Below are 27,506 nucleotides of genomic sequence, written 5' to 3' on the forward strand. Positions count from 1 at the left end.
GGCAACAATTTGAATTCCAGTATAATAATGGAGTTAGCCGCCAGTCAAGGGCTGTTCCTTTATTCATCCTCCCTGTGGTATTGGTGTGAAAACAACGTTGATTGATTAAGTTACCGAACTCCCTTTAAGGTGTCTGCCTTCTCTGGGTCCCAACGACCACCCCCTTCCATCTCGGTCCCTGGACCTCGGCCCACCCTCTGAGGAGCTGAGATGAGCAGGCCTGCTCCCTGACACTGCCTCAAGGCCTACTTCACGAAGTGTGGTTGTTCATCAGGTGGAACGAGTGGCTCTACCACCCAGTCTTCAAGAGACATCTGAAGACTCACCTGCCCGGCCAAGATCACCAGCAGCTGCTGACTAACGTAATTCAGGGATTTGTGATTATCTAGCACTTTTCCTCTAGAATGCAACTTGGATTGTACGCTTTGTAGATTATAATACATACAATAAGGTATCGAAGTCAAAATTATGAATTTTCCTGGTATTCAAAGACACTTTTACAACGGATTATATTGCATAATAAAAACCTTAAATTGGGGCCTGAGCATGTCTGACCCAGTGATGAAGCTGCTAAACTCCTGGCTAGTGTGTACAGCCCTAACATAAGCCAGGATCAGAGTGTGGCACCCTCTGGTGTCTGCTGTAAGGCAAACGTTTAGTCCAGCCATGATATACAGGAAACAGACTCTGCTGGGGTTCTGTGCTGGCAAATATGATGCAATCATTCTTCAATGCAAGGCCACTTCATATTTGATGTTTGTCAATAGAATGTAAATTAAATAATGCTCATAATTTCATAGGATCACCGTAATCACAGAAAAGGGGAAACAACATGCAGCTTTTATGGGAAATGACACACTCTCACTTCCACCCCTGATACAGAAGGTAGCTGATGCATCTGAATAGATCAAAATTATGTTTATTTAAACTTACAATTGCATCTGGAATAAAATCGTTTTTTGTGCTATTTGAACTAACCCTGGGCTGCCTCAAATCAGAGCGAAGCCAAGGTGTATTTGGAAGGCAACCAAAAACACTTAAAAAAATAAAACTCTATGAGGAGAGAAAATACTGCAAATGATGTGTGTGTAATGCTATGTACATGACTGTTTATACCACAATAAATCAAAGATGTTTCATTGTTTCTGGATTCTGTCCTAGTGACCGCCTGGGAACTGGCAGGTTTGCACCCTTTAGGGTACTTGAGATGAGATAGAGCTTTTTATTCAGCATTGCAAGTGCTCCTGACCAGTTTACACAAACAGCTTGCCTATAGAGGCGACGGGTATTGTCTGAATGGCTGCAGCTCAGTTCCAACTCCTTTAAATACATGAACAGTCTATTTGTGTTGCCTGTTTTGTTCAGGAATCGCTGACTACTGATGTATCGTCAGTGTCTACCTGATTGGTTTAGACCAAGAGGGCTACAATTTATATTTATAAAAATATTGTACAGAAAGCTTTGTTTCAATAAAACCATAGCACTGAGAATATAATTGATTGTATTTAATTTTTTTAAGTGACCCCCCAGAGAATGCTGTGGTAAGCTTAGCATTGCATCTTTCATATTTATTAAATATCACTATTAAGGTCAAAGGAATGTATCTTCAATTCTACCATATATGTGTAGTAAGACAAAAACGGTAACTATAAATAATCTATTTTCTTATCAAGAAACACTTTACCTAGCAATTTACTTATAATCTTAAATTACTTGCATGGGCCATGACCAAATAAAATAAATTGAATGAATAACAACTTTTCCAATGTTTGCCTCTTTTGTAGTATCTAAGATTGCTGTGCTAAAGTGAAAAGCTAAAGTGGTCCAGAATTCCCTGAATGGATTGATTTGAGGATGGGATCGTTTTTATTTTTTTAATTGAAGGAAGACCTGAAGTCTTGCAGGGTTATGAATAAAGAATTGTTTTAGGTACTGCCATCTACTGTCATTAAATACAATTGCATATTATTTCATGTCAGACTCTGGAGATATGTAGCCGCTCAAACGTCATTGTCTTTTTGGTGACCTCTCCATTTGAATCATGTTGCTCACATATCACTTTAGATAGAGCCCTTTATACATTTCGTCCAAGAGGATAAGACCGGGAACACAATTATGAACCTTGTCTTGGTGGATGCAATTGTCAAATGCGTTGTTGTAATTACACAAACGCCTTTAGGTATCGGCTGGAATCCTTACATCAGTAGGCCTAAAGTGAAATCATTAGTATAAACATTGGGTTATGCATTTTTTGTCATAATAAAATATATATTTTTGTCAAAAGTATTTGCCTCTAGATTTCGAGGACATTCTTATTTTCGCTTTTGTGAAAAATATTTTATTTAACTAAATGATCCAAGATAAAGCTATTTCCATAATTTGTTTGGGTTGCAGTTGATTCAAGCATGGTTCCGCTTTCATCAAATAAATGGCAACAGACCGATGTATACTCCGTGTGTATGTATCTTGCTTACATCAGCAATGTCAATGCAAATGTAATATGTTTAAAAACAATTATTACTATATGTAATAACCAGTTATGACAATTTCCATCCACTATTCGTGTAGTGCAATTTTTGGTTTGTTATGAACGCATCGTCGTTACGTCACTACCCGGGGTTTCCACTCGAAATTGCAACCTTGTGAGATGAACTCGACACCGTCATGGCTGAGGCCGGTTGTCTTAAGACTATTTACTAATATGTCATATTTTTACAGTCGTGGTTAGTCAACGAACCCATTTTTGTGTTTACAGCCGGTTAAAGCCACAAAGGACCGCACTTTGTGTGCTTGGAGGCCTTAATTCCGAAGCACCGTGAGAATTTACATTTAGAAATTGTTTGGGTCTGCTCTCCCTCACGGGGAGCTAGCAGGCTATTTAGCCATCCCTAGCTAGTAAAAGAAAACAAGAAAGGGGGTATTGAAGTCGGGCAAAGGATCCAGACTGGCTGCCTGTAGGGGTTTTCAGGTAACTTCCCTCAACCGACAGCGTGTTATAAAAAATGAATATTATTCCAATGTCCACGGGAGATTGCTCTACGTCTAGTTGAGACGAGTACGGATTTTATTAAGGATTTAAGGCGAAAAACATCGGGAAACCAGTTGTGAAAAGTGAGCAGCTGATGAAAACAACGCTTGGTATCGGTACAGCTAACTCCGTGAAGTGTAGCATGGTTTCGTCCACAGCCAGCACGGCAATGTGCGAGAACTATGTTTGTGTATGCATGCTAACTAGTCTGGAGTGTGGTCCTTTTTAACGCATTACGAGTGGTGGGTCTTTACTTTACTTTTCGCTAGCTGCTGTCCGCGCTTTCGCATATAGTTTGTCTGGCATCGTTATAAGCACATAGCTCCATGCTTGACTTACGGACTGTCACAACTGATGTTCATAGTAGCGGGCATGGATCGAGACTGGTTATATGTGATGTGGTGAACATCGCACACGGGTCCCCCATAACCATTTGAGCAAATGCTACAGAACGGCACCAGATGTTTATGCACTTTTAAGCGTTTCCGGGCGATAGACAAATATTTCAAACTCGGAAGTCCAGGCAAGACGCACACTATCTGGACGTGGTGTGATTTAGCTGTGGTGGACCGAATATATTCTGTCTGGAAAAGTGTTAGGCTGTGTCATATCCAAGTTGCGGAATAGCATGCGTGGGTCGCAGAGCGTATGCTAACGACCGCGCTCGGCTGTGCCTTCATAAATTACAGTCGCCCCGCCAATAGCCGCCAGCTCGCGTCGTTAGCCGATGCTAGCTAAGGTAGCTTTACAACGTTAGCCGCCGTTGTAAATCTAGACTTGAAGCAAGTGTATCGCTGTCGAGGAAGTAAATAGTATTGTAATGTGTGCTCGTGCTGTCGATCATCAAGTTCAACATGATTAGACTTCTTTTGTCGGTGTTTTACCACTATTAAGATTGTTGCACAACCTTCCTGCGAAACGCTTTAAGAGCATTGTCTGGGAAAGCGCGTGATTAAACGCTCAAGTTGTGCAGGCCTCGTCAGGCCTTTGCGGCCAGGAAACCGATGGGTTTGTTATACAATGTACAGTTGAATGTACACACGGACACGGGACTGGATGGATGGGTTTCCATCAGCGATGTAGAGCATATCGTCAACGAGGCCTGAACCTAAACGCTGAATTGACAAGGGTTTTTATTGTACGGTTTTAAGATATTTTAAATGTCTTTAGATTATTGATTGGGATTGTCTGTTTTCCTAAAGTTCGCTTGAATGCACAGAGGTTTTTTTAGCTAAAAACAAACGTTTCAAAGAAACGAATTGACCGAAAATACGGCAAATAGTTCAATCAGAACTACTATTGATTTGGGTATGGACATCCTATGATCATTTATACATTGTTAACCTTATTTTGCAGACCTAAATATGGCTGGGCGAAGTGAAGATGACAGTGTAAGCAACAGCAGTGGGGAATCAAGGTAAGATCATTTGACTAAACTGTAAAAGTACAATTAGACCGTTATATTGCTGCCACATGTGATGATTCATTAGGGGGATGTACCTGCAATTTGTTCATGTTTTTTTTTTTTTTTTAGCTTTGTAGAATTATGACATGTGTTCGTTATATACCATTCGTACACCTATTACAGAGGGCATTTGATGGATCTTTATTCAGACACTGGCACACCTTAATGTAAATAGAATGGAAAACAAAACAATTATTCGTACATGTTAGTATGTCTACATATTTAAAAAAAAAAACGGAGGGGTTCAAATACAGATTATGGCTGTGATGTTCGTATTTTAATGTGTCTTTGGCTATGAAGAAAATGTTTAATATTTAATAAATTGATAAGAACCAACTGTGGAGTAGAGCAGTTACTAGTCTGGAAGAATTTAGTTGGATGCCATTTGTATACAGCAATAACATGTAGCCTGTCTCCAACAGCACTTATGATCTATGTAGTATCTATGTCAATGCTGACTATTGGACTATACAAATAGCTTGACTTCTACCTGTGAGCTCTGGATGACTTTAAATAGGTTTATTGAATTTATGGCTCCAAGTCGGACACTAACAACCACCAATCAGATACGCGGCTCAGATGTTATACTTATTATGGTAAACACGTTAAAATTATGGTTTTACCAATTTATTCTGCTTATCTTTTGCATAGCTGACGGAATTGTACAGGAATCAAGACATGGGCATACAAGTAATAGTTAAAATGTTCTGCTTTATGAGAAAAACATGCCTTCTTTACTTACCTGTAGTAGATGATCGGCCTTCAAAGAAAATGTGTATAATTTGTTATTTTTATTGTATTGTTTTTGTATTGTTCACACAGTAATTCCGATGATGAATCTGGTAGTGGATCAGGCTCAGCATCGGGCTCTGGTTCCAGTTCTAGCTCCAGTTCAAGCAGCAGTACCCATTCAGGCAGCAGTAACTCAGGAAGTGGCTCAGACAGTGGCAGCCAATCAGATTCTGACTCGGGAAAATCCAAGGAGAAGACTGAAGCACCAAACATTGATGGAGCAGATGTAGGTCAAAGTCTCTCTAACTTCAGTCAAACAATGCATTAAGATGGACACTCAACGATGGGACACTATTTCTCATTCCACCATGGTTGCATATCTGCATAGGAATAAAAAAAACATAGTCACTTTTATTATGACGTGTTATGCCGTCCTTATCATTATTTGTATTATTATTTTTGAATATACCGTTTCAATATATTGATACAGTTGAACTTCTTTTGCAACAGTTTTGGAAGTCCAACCCGAGCATCCTGGCAGTGCAAAGGTCCGCTATGCTCAGGAAACAGCAACTTCATCAGCAGCACCAGCAGCAAAGCTCTTCAAATAGTGGATCTGATCAGGCATGTTACTCCGTTCATTACTTATATGTAACACACTGCATGGCCAGCAATAAGCCGGTAGTGGATGCTTTGATCAGTTTGAAGATATTGATAAAACAATCAATAAATAACTGGTAAATTTCTAACATGCAGAATTGTAATAAGGCTGCGCTGGGTAACACGTGGTGGGTGTCTAAGCAGTGGGTCTTCCTCCTCGTAGTTTTGATGCGTCTCTGGTAATGGTTTAAGCCAACATCATAGGAGGCAAAATGTTAAAATCTAAAAAATATATCACCCATGTAAATTGCCAGAACCACAAAAAAACCTGTTCGGTGCATTCTTAATTCATGCATTCTTCATCAAACGAGGCTTGTTATTAATATGCTTATCTTTAACAGGACTCCTCAAGCAGTGATTCAGACTCGTCGAGTGGATCCAAGAAAAGACACAATTCCGGCTCAGATTCGGGGTCTGGGTCCAACTCTGGTAGCGGATCTGGATCCGATACATCAGGAGATGGGGAGAAGAGTGAGGAAACGGCATCCGACTATGAGCCAAGTACCAAAGTGAAGAGCAGGCGTCCCCCAGCAAAGTGAGTTTAGGTTTAATGGCCGGCTAGTTGTAGCCTGGTCCTACTACACTCTCGTACTTCTTTTCATTTGCACAGAGAGTCTGGACCTACTCAATTGACAAACATTAACTCACATGAAGGCGGGTGTCTGTTGAAGTTTAAAACTATTGGATCTGCCCAGTCCCACTCTGGATCTGCCATAACCAATCGCTAACGTTTGGCCGGCAATCACGTTGCGCGCAGGCTGTAAACAAACCAAACACCGTGCGTGAAGAGGTCCGTCGACGAGAGCTGACTTTTAACCTCATTGTTCTCAGCCACTCCCTCTGTTTGCTGATTGGACGCAGAAAATTTGGACGGAGAATATCCACTAACATACCGCTGACCCTAACGTAGTACTGAAGTGAAATTAAAATTGAGCGGTAGTACTTGGGCGGGCGGAGCCAGGCTAGGCTAGTTAGGGCCTATGGCGCAGTCTCTCTTCCTTCACTCAGTGGTCCACTTTGACGTGGTATCAACTGGTTGGAATGTCTCAGAAAAATGTCCCGGCTCCTGTACTTGTATGATAGTCTTGGTACAGTCATCTTGCTAAAGATGTTATTCTGACCCAAGTTACTTTTTGATTCGCATTCCACTCAAATGATGCAATGCAATCTCTGTTTGCGAGAGTTGTGTTGATATTATAACCTACCCATTGTCCCTTTTTCTTTCTTTCTTTTTTCTTATAGAGTGAACGCCAGAAATGGAAAGAAAGCCAGCAACCAGAGGAAAGTCCACAAGGGGTCGTCTTCAGACGACGACGACGATTACAAGAAGGCCATGTCGGCCGGCCCCAGGCGGCAGGCCACGGTCAACGTCAGCTACAAGGAGGACGACGAGCAGAAGACGGACTCGGACGACCTGGTGGAGGTGCTGGGAGAGGACGTACCCCAGCCGGAGGAGGACGAGTTTGAGACCTTGGAACGAGTGATGGAGAGCCGGATAGGCAGGAAAGGAGGTGAGAAAAGAACCCCGTCTACCCACTGTGTTTACTGTGTGACGGCTTGAAGAGCACTGCCGCGATGTTCATTTCCTCGCGTGGATGAACTCATCAGATTAACCATTGCAAACCGCTTTCTTTCTTCACAGCCACGGGTGGAACTACTACGGTTTATGCCATCGAAGCGGACGGGGACCCCAATGCCAACTTTGATCCCAGCAAAGAGGCGGGCGAGACGCAGTACCTGATGAAGTGGAAGAACTGGTCGCACATCCACAACACCTGGGAGACCGAGGACTCCCTGAAGCTGCAGAACGTCAAGGGCATGAAGAAACTGGACAACTTCATGAAAAAGGATCACGAGAAGAAGAGATGGTGAGTTCTGAACACACAAAAATGGGACTAACCTTTAGAGAGGGCTGAAAAGTGAATGATGTCATTTTCATTTTACACCCTTTTGTTTTTTCATTCTGCGTCCGTCAGTTCTTGCAAGGGCTTTCAAATGCTTGTTGCCACATTAAACTGTGTTAGGAACACCCTAGATGAGTTTGTCGAAAGAGGCCATGGGCCTAAAGGATGTTTCAAGCGGCATTCCGGGAAGAATGATGGCAAATAGCATGGCATTTGATAATGTCGCGGTATCAATTCTAGATCAAATGGAGGTCCACCCATTAGGGCTGTCCAGTTCACATTGGTCGGACAATCGCTGGTGTTCCTTCCTTATGGAAAAAAGCGCTTCTTAATCCCTTGTTTACACGGGCGGGAGAGACAAATGTTGTTAAAATTACATTATTTATTCATTCAAATGATATTCAAGGCTCTGTAATTTCTGTTTGAATAATGCTATGGTTTAATAGACTATAAGACCTGTAAGACAGGAAGACAAAACAGGTTAGGCTTGATATGTGTACACATCAGAATTTGAAACTTGGTCCGAATCGCAGTGCCAGCCATTATTTTAAACACGGAACAAAACCTAAAATCAAATCGTCCGTCATCTGTTGTCTGGTTGCATATTGTTAGGAAACATGTATATGACACGGTTTCAGTCAAATACAGTGCTTGGATAAACCATTTGCTGTCTTGTGTCCATCTGCAGAAAGGTGCTGGTGTGGCGAGGTGTGTGTGTGTGTGTGTGTGTGTGTGTGTGTGTGTGTGTGTGTGTGTGTGTGTGTGTGTGTGTGTGTGTGTGTGTGTGTGTGTGTGTGTGTGTGTGTGTGTGTGTGTGTGTGTGTGTGTGTGTGTGTGTGTGTGTGTGTGTGTGTGTGTGTGTGTGTTGTTCAGGCTTTATTACTTTAAGTGAGAGGGAGAGAGACTTGTGTAGAGAGCTGCGCCTGTTGCAGACTGGGACGCCTGTTGCCTGTAGTGATGTTGAGTCTGCATCAACTCGGTCTGGAAACTGATTGGGACCTAACTCAATTTAGGACTTTATGTTCATATGAGCGTTTTTCCATATGTTAATGCACTCTCCTTGTTCTTAAACTCCCAAGAGGCACGGAGACTCCCGGATGCTATAGAAATGCAATATTAAACAAAATGCATGTGCGTAACGAAGCATATGCTCCAATGTAATTTCTTATATTGATTCAATGAATGCATACCGATTCATATTTTTGTGTGCATTCATTTTGAAAGATTACTCATTCCACCCAAGTGATTTAATGTTTTTTACTTTTACCATGAAGCTGAAGTCTCCCTGTAAGACTCTTTAATTAAAGTGTAATAAAGTGGTAAACAATATCAGCCTGCATGGGAAGTCAAGATGAGGGACTGGGATATCCCCTTCTGGGAGGCAGTCTTTAACTTTAAGGCCTACCTAGGAATGCTTCTTGTTTAGGTGCCATATATTTAAAATAATTTACACCTGTCATGAGGACAGTGTCATGCAACCATATGAGGTTTCCATGGTTGGTTTGTTTAAATGTAGCTAATTCGAGGAACCTAACTAGAACGCTTCCGGTTCTTACCGGCGTACCCTTTTCAGTACTTCATCAGGGCAGGAGCAGTGTGAAGCAAGGAGATGCTGTTAGATTATCAGCCAACTCCAAATTAGAAGACGGATAAAAATTGATCTACCTATACCACGGCCAAACTGGACAAAGTGCCCCAAAAACTCCCATTCCAGTCGTGAGTTTTCAACAGAGTGAAAGACTTTTGAATATAACACCACTGCAGCAACCTCATCCTCTCGTAACTAGCTTATTTCAGTCTACAACAACTGCAGTTAGAGCGAGGCTTGAAATCAAAAAGGCGGCAGTAGGGATGTTAACCGATGACCGGTTGACCGAATCAACGTTAACCGATCAATCTTGTCGCTTGTCGGTTAAAAAAAAATTTGGGGTCAGTGTGGACTGTGGAGTGTGTTAGTTTCACTTTACACAAAAAGATGATCAGATGAGGTGACTTTTTGGAAGTTGGACGTCTCTAGCCCACTGTTTAATTTCTCCGCAAGACTTAATTATTTCCGCATGTGAGCGGCGGAGAATATGATCTCTTAATTATTAAGGACAGTAGACTAAACACTATAAGACTACAGTTAGCCATCTCATTCCAAGATCTTTTTGTGTGAAGTGAAAATAATTATTCCTCATGCTCAATTTTTCCGTCTCCTCTAAAGCAGCGTCTCTTCTGAGCTGTCATTTTCTTAAATGAGCCGCGGCAATGTTTCAAATAAGCTCCTAACACTGCCCTCTTCCGATTGGCCCCTGGTGAATCGCCCCTGGTGAATGGTCGGTCAAGAATATTTTACATTTTCGCCATCCCTAGTCGGCAGAAGAGTTAAGAATGGAACTAGAAAATGCATTTCCTGCAGAAAATGCATCAGTGAGGTTGAAAATGTTTTAATAAAGCCACATAGATGAAGACATAAAGAAACGTGAAATGGCTCAAATCAAGTGAAGGGACTTGAACAGAGTTCGAAAGTCTAAATGGAGTAAACAATGTAAACATGCATGCCATTTAAAAAAATAAATTAAATGGTTTGAAACAAATTAAGTGACAGCTGAATTCAAAGCGCAAAGCATTGCTAAAAATACAGAAATGTAAAAGGAATTGAACTGAAGAATCTGAAAGGTCAAATGTATTGCAGTGCACTGCTAAAAAACCTGGAAGCTGAAATCAAAAATTGACGCAGAACTTAAACTGTGATTTTGAAAAAAGTATCGAAATTCTGTTTATACATAATTATTGAAGACATAAGTGTGTTGATTTGTTGAACCTTTGAACGAAGGTTAACGATAAAATATTGACCAATGTACGAAGTCTGAAGTAGTGTCAGAGAATGGGCGGACGGCTCATTCTTGACTTCCATTGTAAAAAAAAAAAAAAAAAAAAGTATTTTAAAAGTAGAATATCATAAAAAGGTTAAAATATTTTAAAAATCTGTAAAGAAGCGTGTGATTCCAAGCTAATATGAACATTTAAAAATTGGAATGGAGTCTCTAGGTGAAAAATTTAGGAAGGAGATAGGTCCCAAAGTTTGTTGAGAATAAGAAAAAAGAAAGAGAATAAAACTGAAGAAGAACAATAGTTGAGCGCTGCATGTAGCACTCGCCTGACTACACTTTTCCACAAACAAAAGTGCTTTTGTTTCAATAATACGCAATGCATTGGAACATGGTGTCTCATGTACTGTAATTTCCTTATGCTCAGGATAAAGGCGGCCTCCCCAGAGGATGTGGAGTATTTCAACTGTCAGCAGGAACTCATGGATGATCTTCACTCTCAGTACCAGCTGGTAGAAAGAATTATCGGTGGGACATTGTTTCATACGATGAGCACATTTATGACCGTTACGGGGGATGATGTATTCCTTGACATTTCAATTCCTTTTCTTCATTTTTAACAGGGCATTCAAACCAAAAATCTGCAGCTGGCTATCCAGATTATTTGTGCAAGTGGCAGGGCCTGTCCTACTCTGAATGTAGCTGGGAGGACGGAGCCCTCATCGGCAGGAAGTTTCAGAAGTGTATAGACGACTACCTGAGAAGAAACCATTCCAAAAACATTCCCTTCAGAGAGTGCAAAGTAAGGGCTCTTCTCAATCCCTCACCTCCTAGTGGTTTATCAATGGTGATTGTCTGTATTTTCCAGAATTGTATTTGAAATTCCTGATTTCAATTATGCTCAACTGTCTGTACTTGTTTAGAAAAGCCTTTGGATAACAGCGTTCTCTTTCCAGGTGCTCAAACAGAGGCCGAGGTTTAGCGCTATGAAGAAGCAGCCATCCTATATAGGAGGGGATGGACTGGAGCTCAGAGACTATCAGTTTGACAGCTTGAACTGGATGGCCCACTCGTGGTGCAAGTACGATGATTTCATTAATTTCTCTTAGCCCATGTCCTTACTTCCCTTTAATATCCCTTCAGTTGCATAACTTTAAGTAGAACGCAATCAGTATGTTTCTCTTCCGGCAATTATGATGCTTTATCTTTATGTTCAACTTGACTGTTTACGTTCTGACTGTTTGGTTAGAACAGATATTTTAGAACTTGCATGAGTGATCCTATCAGACCAGGTTTCCTTGCAAAACCACTCTGGATTTCACGCCCCACTAATTTGGTTAGTTCATGTTGAAGGGTATCATGTAAAGGTCGGGCAATCAATCAGTTGATCGACAAATGACTAAATGAGTGTGTGGGAATTTTTGGGCAAATATGTGTGCAAGAGAATTGTGGTTCTCATGTTGATGGCAATCGTGCCACACAAATTGAGAAGGTGCTCGTGGCGTGTCATGTGCTGAGTGTACAACGCAACGGGTGGATGTCTCCCAACGTCCTCCTCGCTAACGCTTGTGCTCCTTCACCTGTTTCCCCGATCCTTTCCAGAGGCAACAGTTGCATCCTCGCTGATGAGATGGGCTTGGGGAAGACGATCCAGACAATCAGCTTCCTTAGCTACATGTTCCATGAACACCAGCTGTACGGGCCCTTCCTACTCGTGGTGCCTCTGTCCACGTTGGTCTCATGGCAAAGGGAAATTCAACTCTGGGCTCCAATGATGAACGTCGTGGTCTATCTCGGAGACATCAGCAGTAGAAACATGGTATGTCCAAAGTTCATGACGTCAATGTTTTTTTTTACCATGCTTACAATTATTTGATCAAGATCAGGCCATTCAGCAGATGCTTTCCTCAAGATATTGGACCCGTAATGCCTGCGCTTCCACTATGGTGCATCTTCGTCAAGATCATTGATGTTAGTGCAGAAATCGTTTAATCAATTGGGTGTATCAAATTTGGTCGTTGCATTAATGACCATACAGGATTTTGGCTGAAACTTTTTGTTTTGGCTTTCAGCCATATTGAGAGAGGGCATAAATACAACTGAATTAAAGTTAATGAATTTCAGTTTTAGAAGAAGTGTCTGATCATTTTTAGATAAACAGTATATTTAATGAGGCTAATTAAGAGTTTTGGTGGTTATAGATCCGAACCCATGAGTGGATGCACCCCCAGAACAAGAGACTGAAATTCAACATCCTGCTCACGACGTATGAGATCCTCCTGAAAGACAAGGTGGGTGCAAATATTCTAAATCCTTTTCCACACTGTGGTTTGCCTCACAAATGGCCCATTAGACGGCTCGCCATGGCCGTTGACTTTCCGTTTTTTAATTGCTGTCTTTCCGTCCCGGCAGTCCTTCCTGGGCTGTGTGAACTGGGCCTTCATCGGTGTGGATGAGGCTCACCGGCTGAAGAACGACGACTCGCTCCTCTACAAAACCATGATGGACTTCAAATCCAACCACAGGCTGCTGATTACTGGAACGCCCCTGCAGAACTCTCTGAAGGAGCTCTGGTCCCTGCTGCACTTCATCATGCCCGAAAAGTAGGGCATCGTCTCATTGTCTCAGAGCGGAGGCCATGTTTATAAGATGATCGTTTGTGAGCACGTCAAGGGCCCTGAGTGAACCGTTCCCTCCTCTGTACCCAGGTTCCATTCCTGGGAGATTTTCGATGAGGACCACGGCAAGGGGCGCGACGCTGGATACACCAGTCTTCACAAGGAGCTGGAGCCCTTCCTACTGCGGAGAGTCAAGAAAGACGTGGAGAAATCCCTGCCTGCAAAAGTAGAGCAAATCCTCCGGGTTGAGATGAGCGCCATCCAGAAGCAGTACTACAAGTAAGGGCGCATTTGACACAACCCTGATGTCAAATACAACAAGTCACTTAACACGTCCAACCCAATTCTCGCTGACGCTTGAACCGGCCCTCTCGGCGGCAATGGCTAACAGTACCCTTTTTAATAGGTTCCGGACATTGTTTTGGATTTTGTTTCATGTTTTTGATTCAACATGTGTTAATTAAAGGACATGGGGACAACAGTGATTTGGTTTTGCTAACGGCAGCTCAATTGTCTTTACTTTTTGCAGTGTTGATGTAAACATGTGATCAATAGCCTTATCATATTGGACGGGGCCAAAGGCATGAAAACTAGTATGATGAACTGGTGCTCGATTGTATTTTACATAGTGGAACAAAATGGGAGCACATGTTCACGTTTGTTTGTGTGTGATCAGGTGGATCCTGACCAGGAACTACAAGGCCCTCAGTAAAGGCGTGAAGGGCAGCACCTCAGGATTCCTCAACATCGTGATGGAGCTCAAGAAGTGCTGTAACCACTGCTACCTTATCAAATCCCCCGACGACACCGAGTTCTACAGCCGGGCCGAGTCCCTACAGGTATGAGTGTGGTGTTGCAGAAAATATACACAGGCTCTTGTGTGCCACTAATAACAAGAACAGATAAGGGACATCAATAATTAACATAATCTTGAGTCAAGAGTTGAACATCAATCTCAATTCAGCGTATTTGATGAAATTGTTGGCGCTTGCTGATCCGTGTGGTGTTGATGAACCGTCCTGGCATCTCTCTTCTGACCCGCAGCACTTGATCAGAAGCAGCGGTAAGCTGGTTCTGCTGGACAAGTTGCTGGTACGTCTCAAGGAGCGTGGCCACCGCGTGCTCATCTTCTCTCAGATGGTTCGGATGCTGGACATCCTGGCCGAGTACCTGAAGAGCCGACAGTTCCTGTTCCAGGTGTGTGTGTGCGCGTTTTGGCTGGAGCTGATCTTGTTTTTCTAAGCTGTGTGTGTGTGTGTGTGCGCGTCTTGGCTGGAGCTGATCTTGTTTTTCTAAGGGGTGTGTGTGTGTGTGTGTGTGTGTGTGTGTGTGTGTGTGTGTGTGTGTGTGTGTGTGTGTGTGTGTGTGTGTGTGTGTGTGTGTGTGTGTGTGTGTGTGTGTGTGTGTGTGTGTGTGTGTGTGTGTGTGTGTTGATCCTTATTCTAAATGTATGTTTTTGTCCTTCGCAGAGATTAGACGGCTCCATAAAGGGAGAGATAAGGAAGCAGGCCTTGGACCATTTCAACGCTGAGGGGTCAGAGGTCGGTCAACACGCAAAGCACGCAGGGACACGAAAGGTTCAGATTCTCGCCATGTGCTATAAACACCTCTCCCCCCCCCCCCCCCCCCCCTCCCAGGATTTCTGCTTCCTGCTGTCGACCCGGGCCGGGGGCCTGGGCATCAACCTGGCCTCGGCCGACACGGTGGTCATCTTCGACTCGGACTGGAACCCCCAGAACGACCTCCAGGCCCAGGCTAGGGCCCACCGCATCGGGCAGAAGAGACAGGTAGGCACCGGTCTGAACCTGTGTGTGTCTGTCTGTCTGAACCTGTGTGTGTCTTTGTGTCTGCGTGTGTCTGTGTCTGTCTGCGTGTGTCTGTGTCTGTCTGCGTCTGTCTGCATGTGTCTGTCTGCGTCTGTCTGCATGTGTCTGTCTGCGTCTGTCTGCATGTGTCTGTCTGCGTGTGTCTGTGTCTGTCTGCATGTGTCTGTCTGCGTGTGTGTGTCTGTCTGCGTGTGTGTGTCTGTCTGCGTGTGTGTGTCTGTCTGCGTGTGTGTGTCTGTCTGCGTGTGTCTGTGTCTGCGTGTGTCTGTGTCTGCGTGTGTGTGTGTGTCTGTCTGCGTGTGTCTGTCTGTCTGCGTGTGTTTGTCTGTCTGCGTGTCTGTGTCTGTCTGTGCGTGTGTCCCTGTGTGTGTGTGTGTGTGTGTGTGTGTGTGTGTGTGTGTGTGTGTGTGTCAGTCCGTGTGTATTAATAAGATCCTACACGTCTTCAGGTGAACATCTATCGCCTGGTGACGAGGAGTTCGGTGGAGGAGGAGATCATCGAGCGGGCGAAGAAGAAGATGGTGTTGGACCACCTGGTCATCCAGAGGATGGACACCACGGGGAAGACGGTTCTCCACACCGGGGCTGCCCCCTCGAGGTAACGCATCGCCCCGGGGTAGGCTCACGCCGAGCAGTCCATCCCGTCTGTAGCGGGTATGGTGCTGCCGATGGCTCGTGGTTATCGCCCGTCAGCCAGCCTTGTGGTGGAGGCATGTCCTCTCGGTGGATGGGTGCCTCCGTTGTGGCACGGCGTGATAAGGTGTTGAGTTCGGAGCAGAGAAGAACGGACCCAACCTGGTTAAAAATATAGGATTCTACACCAGTTTGTTTCTAAATGACAGTACTTTAGTGACAATTACAATTAGGGCATTTAGCAGACGCTTTTATCCAAAGCGACTTACATCGGTTAATACACACATTGACACACCGATGGCAGTCAACCATGCAAGGCGACAGCCAGCTCGTCAGGATCAGTTAGGGTTTTGCTCAGGGGCACACTCAGCTAGGAGGAGCTGGGGATCGAATTAGGAACCCTTCGGTTACAAGACAACTGCTCTACCTCCTGAGCTAAGCTGACCACTGACGTAGTGGCGTAACAAAATGGTGTAGACTACTATTTTGAAGATCATGGTAGACATCCTAACATGTTTATATCAAGATATATCATGAAACATGAAAACCTTCACCTCATGGTTGTGCTTGATTTCACTTGGAGAATCCAAAGTGATGCCAATATGATAGTCCAACACATGTTCTTGGTTTACCATGGTTTGGTACACAGGAGTTCCAATTGTATTTATTAATGCGTTTTCCTGTTGCATGCAGTGCTACTCCTTACAACAAGGAGGAGCTGTCCGCCATCTTGAAGTTCGGGGCCGAAGAGCTATTCAAGGAGCCTGAAGGCGAGGAGCAAGATCCTCTGGTTGGCATTGATTTACCCCGCGCACCAACACCCTCATCGTCCTCAACAGGGCAATGACGTCATACTACTGTTACAGTATCTGTACAGTATCGACTAACCATGTCTAACGTCTCACGCTGTAGGAGATGGACATCGATGAGATCTTGAAAAGGGCCGAGACCAGGGACAACGACCCCGGCCCCTCCACCGTGGGGGAGGAGCTGCTCTCGCAGTTCAAGGTGAGTTTCATGGTTCTCCGAGTCACTCTTATGTTTTCATCAGGGCTGCATATACAAGTCCAAAAAGGAGAGTTGTGATTTTCTTCCCCGATGTTGTGATTGTGATCATTCATTGCGATGAAACAGGTCAGCGATTCACTTTGCCAATCTGGACATCAGGCCAAATTGTTTAGTTTCCTATGGTTGGCAGCCATGATTCATTAGACCGCGCATTAATTATATTTTAGCGCATTAGCAGACACTTTTGTCCAAAGCGACAACCGTCCATTCAGACGGTCACTCACCGACAGCACTGTCAACCACGCATGAAGAGTGCCAGCTCGTTGGAAGCAGTTAGGGTTAGGTTTCCTGCTAAGGGACACTCTTGACACTCTGCTAGGAGGAGCCGGGGATCGCACCACGTAATCTGATGTATTGTATTGCAGGTCATTTGAGGTCTGGAAGCTTTCGGTGGCGTTGTTCAATGGGCTTTTTCTTGTGTAATCCGACAGGTGGCTAACTTCTCTATGATGGAGGAGGAGGAGATAGACTCTGAGCGCAGCATGAGGAGCTGGGACGACATCATCCCAGAGGAGCAGAGGAGGAGGATGGAGGAGGAGGAGCGGCAGAAGGAGCTGGAGGAGATATATCTGCTGCCGCGCATGAGGAATTGTGTAAAGCCGGTGCGACAAATGGGTTCTATTTATTCCTAAATGTCGGAAATCCGAAATGCCATATGCAATAATAAATATTTCACTATCGAGTACGCTGTGTCTAAGGGGGTAGTTCGGGCACGGGGTTACACATTGAAGGGTCTGTGGCTGTCAAGCTAATTCTGCTACACATCTTGTTGGCATATAAGAATAGCTCAACTTTAATGTGATGTATATCGTAGTCTATTAATGATCTGAATGTATGTGGTCAATGTTCACTACTTGTATAACGTCTTAAGATCAATCTTTGTATTGAAAGAAAAAGCAAAGACACTGCGTGTCCCTTGACCACACACTTCCTAGCTGCTAACGGTTCTTCTCTGATCAGAAGTTTGTTGTTTGGGGTTGCCAGAACAGCTTCAATGGTAACGAAAGCCGGAGAAGCAGGAACCGAAGGTACTCTGGCTCTGACAGCGACTCGACGTCCGATCGTAAGAAGCCAAAGAAACGAGGGCGGCCTCGCACTATTCCACGGGAAAACATCAAGGGGTTCAGCGACGCCGAGATCCGGAGGTAAGCTCTGCGTTCAGTAACCCACCGGCCAGCATTCGCGTGTTACTCATCCTCACACACTTAGGAATAATCTCAATCTTTCTCAATATATTACAGATTTGTCAAGAGCTATAAAAAGTTTGGAGGACCGCTGGAAAGGTAAGTTGAGGTTCATTTTGTTCACGTTCTGTTCAGTCTTTGTGTGTCCAGACGATAATCACTTGTTTTCCTCAGGTTGGATGCGATCGCTCGCGACGCGGAGCTCGTCGACAAATCGGAACAGGACCTGAAGCGTCTGGCGGAGACCGTGCACAACGGCTGCGTGCGCACGCTCCGGGAGAACCCCTGCGAACAGGAGAAGAACTCTGGTAGGTTAACCCCTCGTCCTACTCGTTTTTTAAACACCCACACTCACCGACCCTCGGTTTAAATGTTCTGTGTATTGAGGAGGCCTCTGCCATGTTGTTTCACTCAGGAGGACGGCGAGGCAAGGTAAAAGGACCAACGTTCAGGATCTCTGGCGTGCAGGTGAACGCCAAGCTGGTGATTTCGCATGAAGAGGAGCTGGCTCCGCTCCATAAGGCCATTCCGTCGGACCCAGAGGACAGGAAGAAGTAACTATATTTGATTATGTATAGATGTTTATGTGCTGGCATCCTTGATACATTGCATAAAACCAGCCGACTCAAATTCATACAGAATTCAACACAGAATCACAGCGTTAAGCCCGTTGTGTTGGATAGCTGCAGTGAGGAGTCCTACTCTGAAGCAACGGCTACGGTCTCAAAAGTCCCAAAAATGTTCTTAGGCCGTTTGACGTTTTCATTCACCTCTATCTTGCTTTGTGAGTGGTCTGTGTCCTAACGCCAGTATCGGAGTATCGAATGTTAATCCAGTTAAAGCATGCTCTTAAAATGTTCAATTCGGCTCAGATCTTGTCAAATGCATCTTGAATATTTAAGTGTGGTTGTGTCTTCAAAGGTACATGATTCCGTGCCATTCGAAGGCCGCACACTTCGACATCGAGTGGGGCAAGGAGGACGACTCCAGCCTCCTCATAGGAATCTACGAGTACGGCTACGGCAGCTGGGAGATGATCAAGATGGACCCAGACCTCAACCTCACGCATAAGGTACGTGCCATGGTCCCCGGTGCAGACGGTTCATTGATTCACACCAAAAACATGGATGGATGGTCCTGGTCAAATCCCCTTCTTCTGGGAGGTCTATGTCACATAAGAGAAGTGTTTATTTTTATTTTTTTATATAAAAAACTTGAATAATGTCAGGTTAGTTACCACTTACAAAGGCTCCTTCCTACGAGGCTACTTTTAAGGTGGCCTAGTGGACCTACTTGTGTGTACTGCCAAACGTGGGAACATGCGGAGGGAATACACATCTCTATTCTCCGATTATCCGCACCTCCTCTGAATACTGGCCAAATCTCGCGGGACGTCCACTTGTGAAGACGGAAATTAGGTTGCAAGGCGTATTGGTGTCTCTCGGCACCGGTTATTATTGACGCCTCTCTAATGAACTTTCCGGTTATCTCTTTAATGTCCACCTAGGTAGATTGATGTCAACGCGTAACTCATGAATACTAAACTCCTCCATCCCTTACAGCTTCTTCCAGACGACCCTGACAAGAAACCCCAGGCCAAACAGCTGCAAACGAGAGCAGACTACCTCATTAAATTACTAAGCAAAGACCTGGCGAAAAAAGAAGCACAAAGACACGCAGGGACGGTGAGTGGAAGTGGAAAGCGCTGACTTGTACCTACTTGGACTCGTTGACCCCTGACGTGCATCTGTGTGGATTCTGTTGTTTGGGTTGTGGTGGTGTGATTCTGTTAACTGTTCGACGTCACATACCCCCACCGCATCAGCGTTGTGTGGACAGTCACAGGCCAGATTTGGCAAGGTGTCAAAATAATAAAAGGCTACTTGAAAGTGGCAATTTTTATAAAGTCAATGTGGTTATGCTGTCCGTCATTTGAACTGCATCCTCAGAACACTGTAGGGCAGGTCCTGCAAGCAAAGCTGCTCTGCTATCCCTTATTCACTTTGTATTAAGATGCCTTTTAAGAAAAGCGGTTTATGTTGCGTTCATAAAGTATGGCAAGAACTGGAAGTGAAAGCATACCCTTTGAATGGGAATTGAAGAACTATGCAGGACAGGTGGAGCAGCCTATGGGTTAACTCAGGTACCATGGTCTGGTGGTTTTGCATGCAACCAAATTCATTGGCATGTATGTGGGAGAGACAGGGTGCCAAAGAGAGGCTGAAACAGAAGGGGCCCTTTTTAAAATGATAGAGGGATTTTTATTTTGATCTAGCTGTGGTATGTTACTTTATAACAAGGGACACTATTAAATATAAGTATAAACAGCCATAAATTAAAGGAAAAACGGTATTTGGACTTCACAAGTCCCTTGATTTGGAGAAGAACACTGCGGGTGCTGCAGGTGCTGCAAAAGCAATGTCTGCTGGTTCGCTCGTGCTCTGCAACCCCGCAGTGTAAGACGTGGAAGCACAGCCTGGCCAGCCTATGAGGCAGAAGTTCCCTCCCATGGATGGAAGTCTGAGAATCATGGTTCTGGTTGCTGTTTTTTTTAAATGTGTAGGCCAATTCGAGGAAGAAGAAACCGAGGAGCAAGAAGAACAAGGCTCTGAAGGCCAGCAAGGTGCCGGAGGTGGTTAAGAGTCCGTCCTCAGACCCCCCTTCGGACGCCCGATCGGAGCACGAGGCAGAGGAGGAGAAGGTAACACTGGTCCACACAGGCCTTTAACTGACTACCTGATTGTGATTATCATAATTTGAATCAAACGTTTTTTTATTATATTATGTGGTTTTTATTTACTGCCACTATATGCTCCAGGCATAAGTTCCCTACATTTGAAATGCCAAGTTGCAATGATATTAGTAATATTGTAAGGACGTTATTTTTAGCTTTGCTGGAAATTCCCATGCTAGTGTATTCAAAAACACTTTTCTATTTTTGCACATCTAGTTTTGCTCATCTTTTACCAACACAGCAGTGAAATAAAGTATTAGAATTTAGTTGAGTCGTTGTGCCTGAATTTAGTTATATACAGAGGCAGCCAGCAAATACAGACCAGCTTATTCATGCTATTTTAGCTTCCTCCATTCAAACAAAAGGATTCCATTTCCTTTTTGATAGGCTCTTCAAATAAGTAGACATCTGAAACTGTGTGCTTTGGGCTTTAGATCGGTGTTTTCCAACCTTTGGTACGTTGGGGTAGTGCATGTGTTACATGGGATTTTATTCTTGAACTGGACCAATTTTCAATCATCTCAAAAATAATATAGATAATGGAAGATAAACGTGTTATAAGCATCATTATGGACCCTTCCTATCGACTCATTCCCACTGGCCTTCTTGCAGTAGTAATTCTGTATGAAGTGGGCGTTTGCACTCGTTGCTCAGCCACTGCCTGTAAATGTATAGTTTTCTTTACCGTTTGCATCCAAGGCGGTCCGGGCATGTTCTGGACCGCCATTGAGTCGTGCACCCAAAGTCAAAGGGTTGAGCCCCGCTGCTCTAGAGCACCCCCCCCCCTGACGTCGTTGTGGTCTCTTCCAGGAGGTAGCAGCGGTGAAGCCCCCTCCGAGGCGAGCCCGGACGGAGCGGGTGACGGTGAAGGAGGAGCCCGAGCTGGACTCCCCCTCCTCCCCCTCGGAGGACAGGGAGGTCGGCGAGCTGGAGGTCAGGAAGGAGGTCAAGAAGGAGAAGAAGGAGGAGAGCCGGGACGTCAAGGAGAAAAAGGAGCCAAAGGAGAAGAAGGAGGTGAAGCCGCTGGAGGCGGTCTGCAAGCAGGAGGAGGACCTGGAGAAGGTACGGCGGTGGTGGTGCAGGCTGTGGATGGTTGAGTTAACATGAGATAAGCGCTCCTTCAAAAGCAAATGTATTGAGACGTGAAGGGCAATGCTACAAGCTGACTTCACTCTGCGGGAGCGCGGGTTGCATTGGCGCATGTCAACAATTGTTGACATGCTGGTGATCATATGGTATTGGATAAACACATGGTTTCATTATAAATCCTTATTTGCATAAAAAATCCTTATTGACATATATACATATAACTCCTGGACAATGAGTTCCGTGTAAGAATAGAAACCATGAGTAGGTTTCATTGACCGATGGTTCCCCTTCGGGCCGTCCCTCACTCGCAGCAGAACGACGTGAAGATGGAGATACGAGAAAAGGCCAAGAAGCTGGCGGACACGCCGGTCCACATCACAGCCGGAGGGGAGCCCGTGCCCATCTCTGAGGAGTCGGAGGAGCTGGACCAGAAGACCTTCAGCGTGGTACGTTCTGCGTGGTCACCGGAACACGTTCGGGACTCTCGCTGTGCGCGCGTGTACATTAACGGTGTGGAGCGACGTCTGTCGGGACGGGAGGATCCCAGACGTATTCATACGATGTGGTTCTCCGCCGTCCTGCTGCAGTGTAAGGAGAGGATGCGGCCGGTGAAGGCGGCTCTGAAGCAGCTGGACCGGCCGGAGAAGGGCCTGTCAGAGCGGGAGCAGCTGGAGCACACCAGACAGTGCCTCATCAAGATCGGAGACCACATCACCGAGTGTCTCAAGGAGTATTCCAATCCCGAGCTGGTCAAACAGTGGAGGAAGTGAGTGGGCCGGTAGTTTTAAGGACATGTCGATCCCTCATGCTTGGTGTTTACAGCCACCGTTTATGTTGTATCTGTGTACTCGGTCAATACGTAAAAACAATGAATGTTGCTATTTTGAGATATATATATGTAGCTATCTATAAAGATACATATCTATTAGATAGATATCGATATATGATTTTAGATCTATAAATAGATATCGATACTGATGGTAATACCTTTTCAACTTTGGCTTCACAAGACTAAAAGTTGCCTCATGCAAGTTCTTAAACCACTCTGTAATCTAGTGGTCATGCAACAGTTACAAATTTAGTGTTTCAACAGCACAGGAACTGACAACAGTTCCATCTAGCCACACTCAAATGGCAATTAAAACCAAATTAAACAAAGAATATCTGTTTTAATTGGAGGCGAATCAGTGAGTGTTGGTTAGCAGGACGATAATTAGCATTTTGGAACAACTGGATCGTAAAATCTGTTAGTTTTTTAAACTCTGGAAAGAAAATGCATGATGATGTTGTGTTCCTCACTTTGTTAATGCAAATCGCAAAATCGGCACAGCCTAATGAGACCTACAAGTTTGCATCATGCAAACCTGTCAAAACGTGTTACCTAATGCTATTCTTTGTTTCAACAGAAACTTGTGGATTTTTGTCTCAAAATTCACCGAATTTGATGCAAGGAAATTGCACAAACTTTACAAACATGCAATCAAGAAAAGGCAAGAAAATGCCCAGGTATGTGAAATGGGTCACACAATAGCTCATATTGAAAATATTCCTTTTGACAATAAAAAGTATTTTAATGCTGTATAATAGCATAGTATGATAACAGAGTATGATAACAGAGTGGATACATTGTTCTTAAAACCTAATACCCTGCCAGTGTTATCCCCAAACACAACGATGAAATCCCGTCAGCCAATGGTTCCCCTCTTCTCACACAATCCCTCTCTCCTATTCCCCGACAGGCTGCGGACCAGAACACGAGCGGCGTCACCCCCTATGGCTTCAAACATTCAGGTACTCCATCGTTACTCCTCCTCCTCCTCCTACTACATCACACTCCTCACAACAACATACTGAACAGCACGCGTCAATAAGCGTTTTTTACACTGCCAAATATGCCGGTCTTATTTGAAACGGGCATTTCCAGCGAGTTTACGCTGACTGAGGTAATAGACCGGCTTGATTTCGCACCCTATGTTCCCTCTCGAACCCTACACATATCGGGCCTGTCATTTTCATGTAAATGCGATTAGACGGCATCGAGGTACCAGGGACGGGACTTGGGTAGGGGTGTTGATGGCGCAGCGACATCAACGCAAGTGGTTCTAACTGGAGAGACGGGGAAATCGAACGAGCTTTGCAAAAAAAAAAAAAAAAAAAAACATTCAGAGTATTCAAGTTATTCTTAAGAGGCCTCCAAGTGTATAGGACGGACATGGACACAGGCTGGGTACATTTAAAGGCATAAACGCTGAGGGAAAACATGCGATCAGAAGGGGTACCGTCCAATGCTGGGGGTCGCTGGGCTAACGGCCGGCTCTCCTCGCCCCCGCAGACGTGGAGCGGCTAAAGGACGGCGGGCAGCAGGACGACAGCAGCCGGGACAGCTACAGCTCGGAGCGCCATCAGCCCGCCGGCCGCTACGAGCGCAGCAGCAGCCGGGAGCGCCACGCCACCGACGCCCACCGCAAGAGCTCCGCCGGCGCCGGGGAGTCCCGCAAGAGGCCCTACTCCTCCTTCAGCAACGGCAAGGACCACCGCGACCGGGACCCCTACCGGCCCGACAGCCGGGACCGGGAACGAGACCGGGACCGCGACAGGGACCGGGATCGAGACAGAGACAGGGACAGAGACCGGGACAGAGACCGGCAGGACAGGTGAGGGAACGCGATGCGATGTGTCACCCTGGATTTAGTTTGTTGCCAAAGGGTCAGATCTATCCGCCATAATGGGTTCTGTCAAAGTATGTTATTTTTTTTTTTTTTATATTTGGAAGTGCTCATCGGTCAGAAGCCTAATATGAATATAATGATGCAACTAAAGCTCCCAAACAAATGGTATCTTCATCCTAAGTTATACAGACTGTATGCTAGGTGGCTTGTCTGGAAGAATAAAGTAATAAGTAATGAATTTGAACTAAATGAGTGCTCCTTTCTGGAGAGGGATAGTTAGATGGGTGAGTCCCCGGCTGAACACACAGGTAGGCCTCAACCGTCGCGTCTGCTCCAGCGTCCCCAACACTGACACATGAGCCATAACATCCCCCCCCCCCCCCCCCCCCCCCGACAGATACTACAGCGACACTAAGCACAGGAAGACGGAGGATCAGCGCTCGAGCCGGGAGCACCCCCACTCGGACCATCGGCAGGGCTCGGACCACCACAAGTCGTCGTCGTCGTCCTGGGACTCGTACCGGTACCACTCGGACTGGCAGACGGACCGGCAGGCGGACCGGCAGGCGGACCACCGGGCGTCGGCCAGTGGCCCTCGTTCGCCCCGCGACCAGCGCTCGCCCTATGACTCTCGCTCGCCGCTGGGACACCGCTCGCCCTTCGAGTACTCCTCGGACCACAAAAGCACGCCGGAGCATAATTGGAACAGCCGGAAGACATAGTGGAAGCTTCCTCCCCCCCCCCACACCGGACCCCCCCCCAAGCCGGGTTTACAGCTCCCCTCACACTGGGCTGGTCTAGCAGTAGCCGCAGCAGCCGTAGCCTCCATTGACTCACAAACCCATCCAATGCCTTATGGGACCGGTGGAAGACAACGTACTGAGCACTGTGTGTGTCCGTCAGCTCAGTGTGCGTGTGTGTTTGCGTGCGTGCGTGTGTGCGTGCGTGGCGCTCTCCACTCACTCGACGCTGTGCTACCTTTATTACAGAGACTTGCGGGGCGGGGGAGTGGACAAGGCAGCAGATATAGATGCATATTTTTGTATTTAAAAGACTTCGAAGCTGAGCTGTAATGGAGGTGTTGCAGCAGGCGGCCAAGGTTGTTATTTTTTTGGTTATTTTTATAAAGTTGGACATTTTCTTTTTCTTTTTTACCCTGAAAATGGACGCGATGACCTTGGGTGCTGCCTCACATTCTCTGGCCCTTGACACTGGATTCTGCATTTGACTGTTATGTTTCTTTTACCCCCCCCTTTCGTGTTTTTTTTTTTTTAAGTTCCATTTTAATCAAACAACAAATGACTATACAAAGTAAATGATTATGTTTATCAGAGTGATTTACAGATCATGTGTGGAGTTGACTAAAATGATTTTTGGTCTGAAGTTGCTTGGGCTCAAGCTGTCCTGTACCTCATTTACTGTAGTTTTCATTCATTTTTAGTTCTCTATTTTCCTATCTTACGTGAAGTATTTAATTACTAGTACGGAATTTTTGATCATGTGACTACCATGAATAATCCACTTGTAAATTATTGTTTATAATGAATCAAATGGTCTTTTTCCTCTCAGGCTTTTGGATTTGTTATTGTAATTCAACCTTTATCCATCGACTCAGGCTTTGTTGTCAGTATATCAGTGAGTTTTTGTAGTTACTGTAATGATATTCAGAATGTACCTTTCTGGGAATGGGAAATGATTCCGTTGGTATAGTTCTTTAGCTTTAGTCCTTTTGATTTACCAGTGTCCAGTTCTTGTTATGTTGTGTGTCTACATCAATAAAATGGAAAGAACTGACTTTTTACTAAATCAGTCTGAAGAAACTTGTCTTTTAAGAAGAAGACATGTTAAATCTTTTTTTTCTTTTACAATTTTTTTATTTTCTATACCAGTAGTCATCAATCTTCTATGCAGCCAAGTGTATTTCTGGTTAACAGCCCAATTAAGTAAAGTTGCTGTTACAGTTCACACTGTTGTAAATAAATTTGCTCTATATTTCAAATGAATTTACACTGAAAATGCATGAATTTTTAAGATAATTCACTTATATAGTTGTTTATAAAGCCATTAAACTCAAACACTGTACTCGCTTGTAATTTTGAGTCTGTCTGTATCGTTTTGTTTGACAAAATGTTATGTTTCGTAATATATTAACTATTTTTTCCATCCTCCAGCTACTAAGCTACTCAATTTGATTATCAACCGCAGGCCAAAACAGGTTTTCTTCATGCAGTTTGCACCTTAATTTTTCAATATTTTTTCAGATTCAGTTTATTTTTATTAAATCTTATCGTACAAGTACACGAGTAAAATGCTTAGGTATGGTCTTGGTCTAGTGAGATTTAAGCGTGGGGTGGGGAAAGTAGATGCATGCCCTAGGAGTCAGACTGAACATACAGGTAGGGCTCGACCATTGTGTCTGCCCAGGCAAGCGTCTCCAACGGGCACCGGAGCATAACAGACTGACTGCTGAGAAGTGGGAAAGGGGTTGGCTGAGGGAGGGATCCAAATTTGGCACAAGTAACGGGAGTGCATGGAGCCATCTTGTTCGGAGTCCAGTCCACTACATGCTGATGGTGGTACTGTGAAACACCGGGAATGTATTCCTGGCGTGCGTTAGGGCCTTACGTCACTAAATACTTGTATGAGGATTTGACTAGCGAGTTTTCATTGGTTCAAGTATCATTGCATCTCTGCATAGTCCCTTGAAGTCAAACCCGTTTGGTATATTTGGGATCAGCCGGAAAAGGCCGTCCACTGTAGGACATTGCTCTGCAATTTGAATTCGATGCAAATGGTAGCCTAAATAAATGTCTGCGTGGGTCGACGCGTCTAGCTTGTTTTATCTCCATTGTCATTTGCCATCTTACTTACAAACCAGACAAATAATGTGCAACACGCTTTTACACCTTTAATTTGAATTTGTGATAATTTTTTATGAGCAGTGTTCTAATTTGCATAAGCCCTCATGATTTGCATGAAAACATAGACAACGTGGTTTACTCATCGCTGATCACATCTCTGAAACAAATTTTAATTTTCGTGCTCTTCGGCGACACCTTTGGCGATAAACGGTATGCATCCCC

General features: G+C 44.7%; 1 protein-coding gene across 4 annotated transcripts; it reads left to right on the plus strand.

The window, feature by feature from the left end:
* Positions 1-2,617: 2,617 nt before the first annotated feature.
* chd1 (chromodomain helicase DNA binding protein 1) lies at positions 2,618-26,516 on the plus strand. Of its 4 annotated transcripts, none has more exons than XM_060049797.1 (36): positions 2,618-2,968; positions 4,385-4,445; positions 5,316-5,511; positions 5,736-5,849; positions 6,227-6,420; positions 7,128-7,396; positions 7,528-7,753; positions 11,030-11,130; positions 11,226-11,404; positions 11,559-11,683; positions 12,205-12,421; positions 12,804-12,893; positions 13,015-13,205; positions 13,311-13,499; positions 13,897-14,059; positions 14,265-14,417; positions 14,690-14,761; positions 14,858-15,007; positions 15,496-15,644; positions 16,373-16,469; positions 16,592-16,687; positions 17,179-17,349; positions 17,732-17,892; positions 17,989-18,030; positions 18,106-18,239; positions 18,350-18,485; positions 18,853-19,003; positions 19,494-19,616; positions 20,495-20,632; positions 21,476-21,727; positions 22,066-22,200; positions 22,342-22,520; positions 23,161-23,260; positions 23,494-23,545; positions 24,087-24,408; positions 24,821-26,516. In XM_060049797.1, exons 2-36 carry the CDS (start codon positions 4,393-4,395, stop codon positions 25,143-25,145), a joined length of 5,445 nt encoding a protein of 1,814 aa, XP_059905780.1. In that variant the 5' UTR covers positions 2,618-2,968; positions 4,385-4,392; the 3' UTR covers positions 25,146-26,516. The 4 variants fall into 4 exon arrangements, with proteins under 4 accessions (XP_059905780.1, XP_059905781.1, XP_059905778.1 ...); XM_060049798.1 differs by having other exon boundaries at positions 5,340-5,511; positions 18,347-18,485; XM_060049795.1 differs by having other exon boundaries at positions 2,619-2,968; positions 18,347-18,485.
* The last annotated feature ends 990 nt before the right edge of the window (positions 26,517-27,506 follow it).

Source organism: Gadus macrocephalus, chromosome 4, assembly GCF_031168955.1.
Source record: "Gadus macrocephalus chromosome 4, ASM3116895v1".
Taxonomy (NCBI): Eukaryota; Metazoa; Chordata; class Actinopteri; order Gadiformes; family Gadidae; genus Gadus; species Gadus macrocephalus.

Bases quoted from the DNA above. Each gene is read 5' to 3' on its own strand.
- chd1 (XM_060049795.1), top strand. From the start codon at position 4,393: ATGGCTGGGCGAAGTGAAGATGACAGTGTAAGCAACAGCAGTGGGGAA. The intron at 5,850-6,226 runs GCATGTTACTCC...TATCTTTAACAG, and splicing joins CAAATAGTGGATCTGATCAG to GACTCCTCAAGCAGTGATTC. The intron at 16,470-16,591 runs GTTGGCATTGAT...CTCACGCTGTAG, and splicing joins GCGAGGAGCAAGATCCTCTG to GAGATGGACATCGATGAGAT.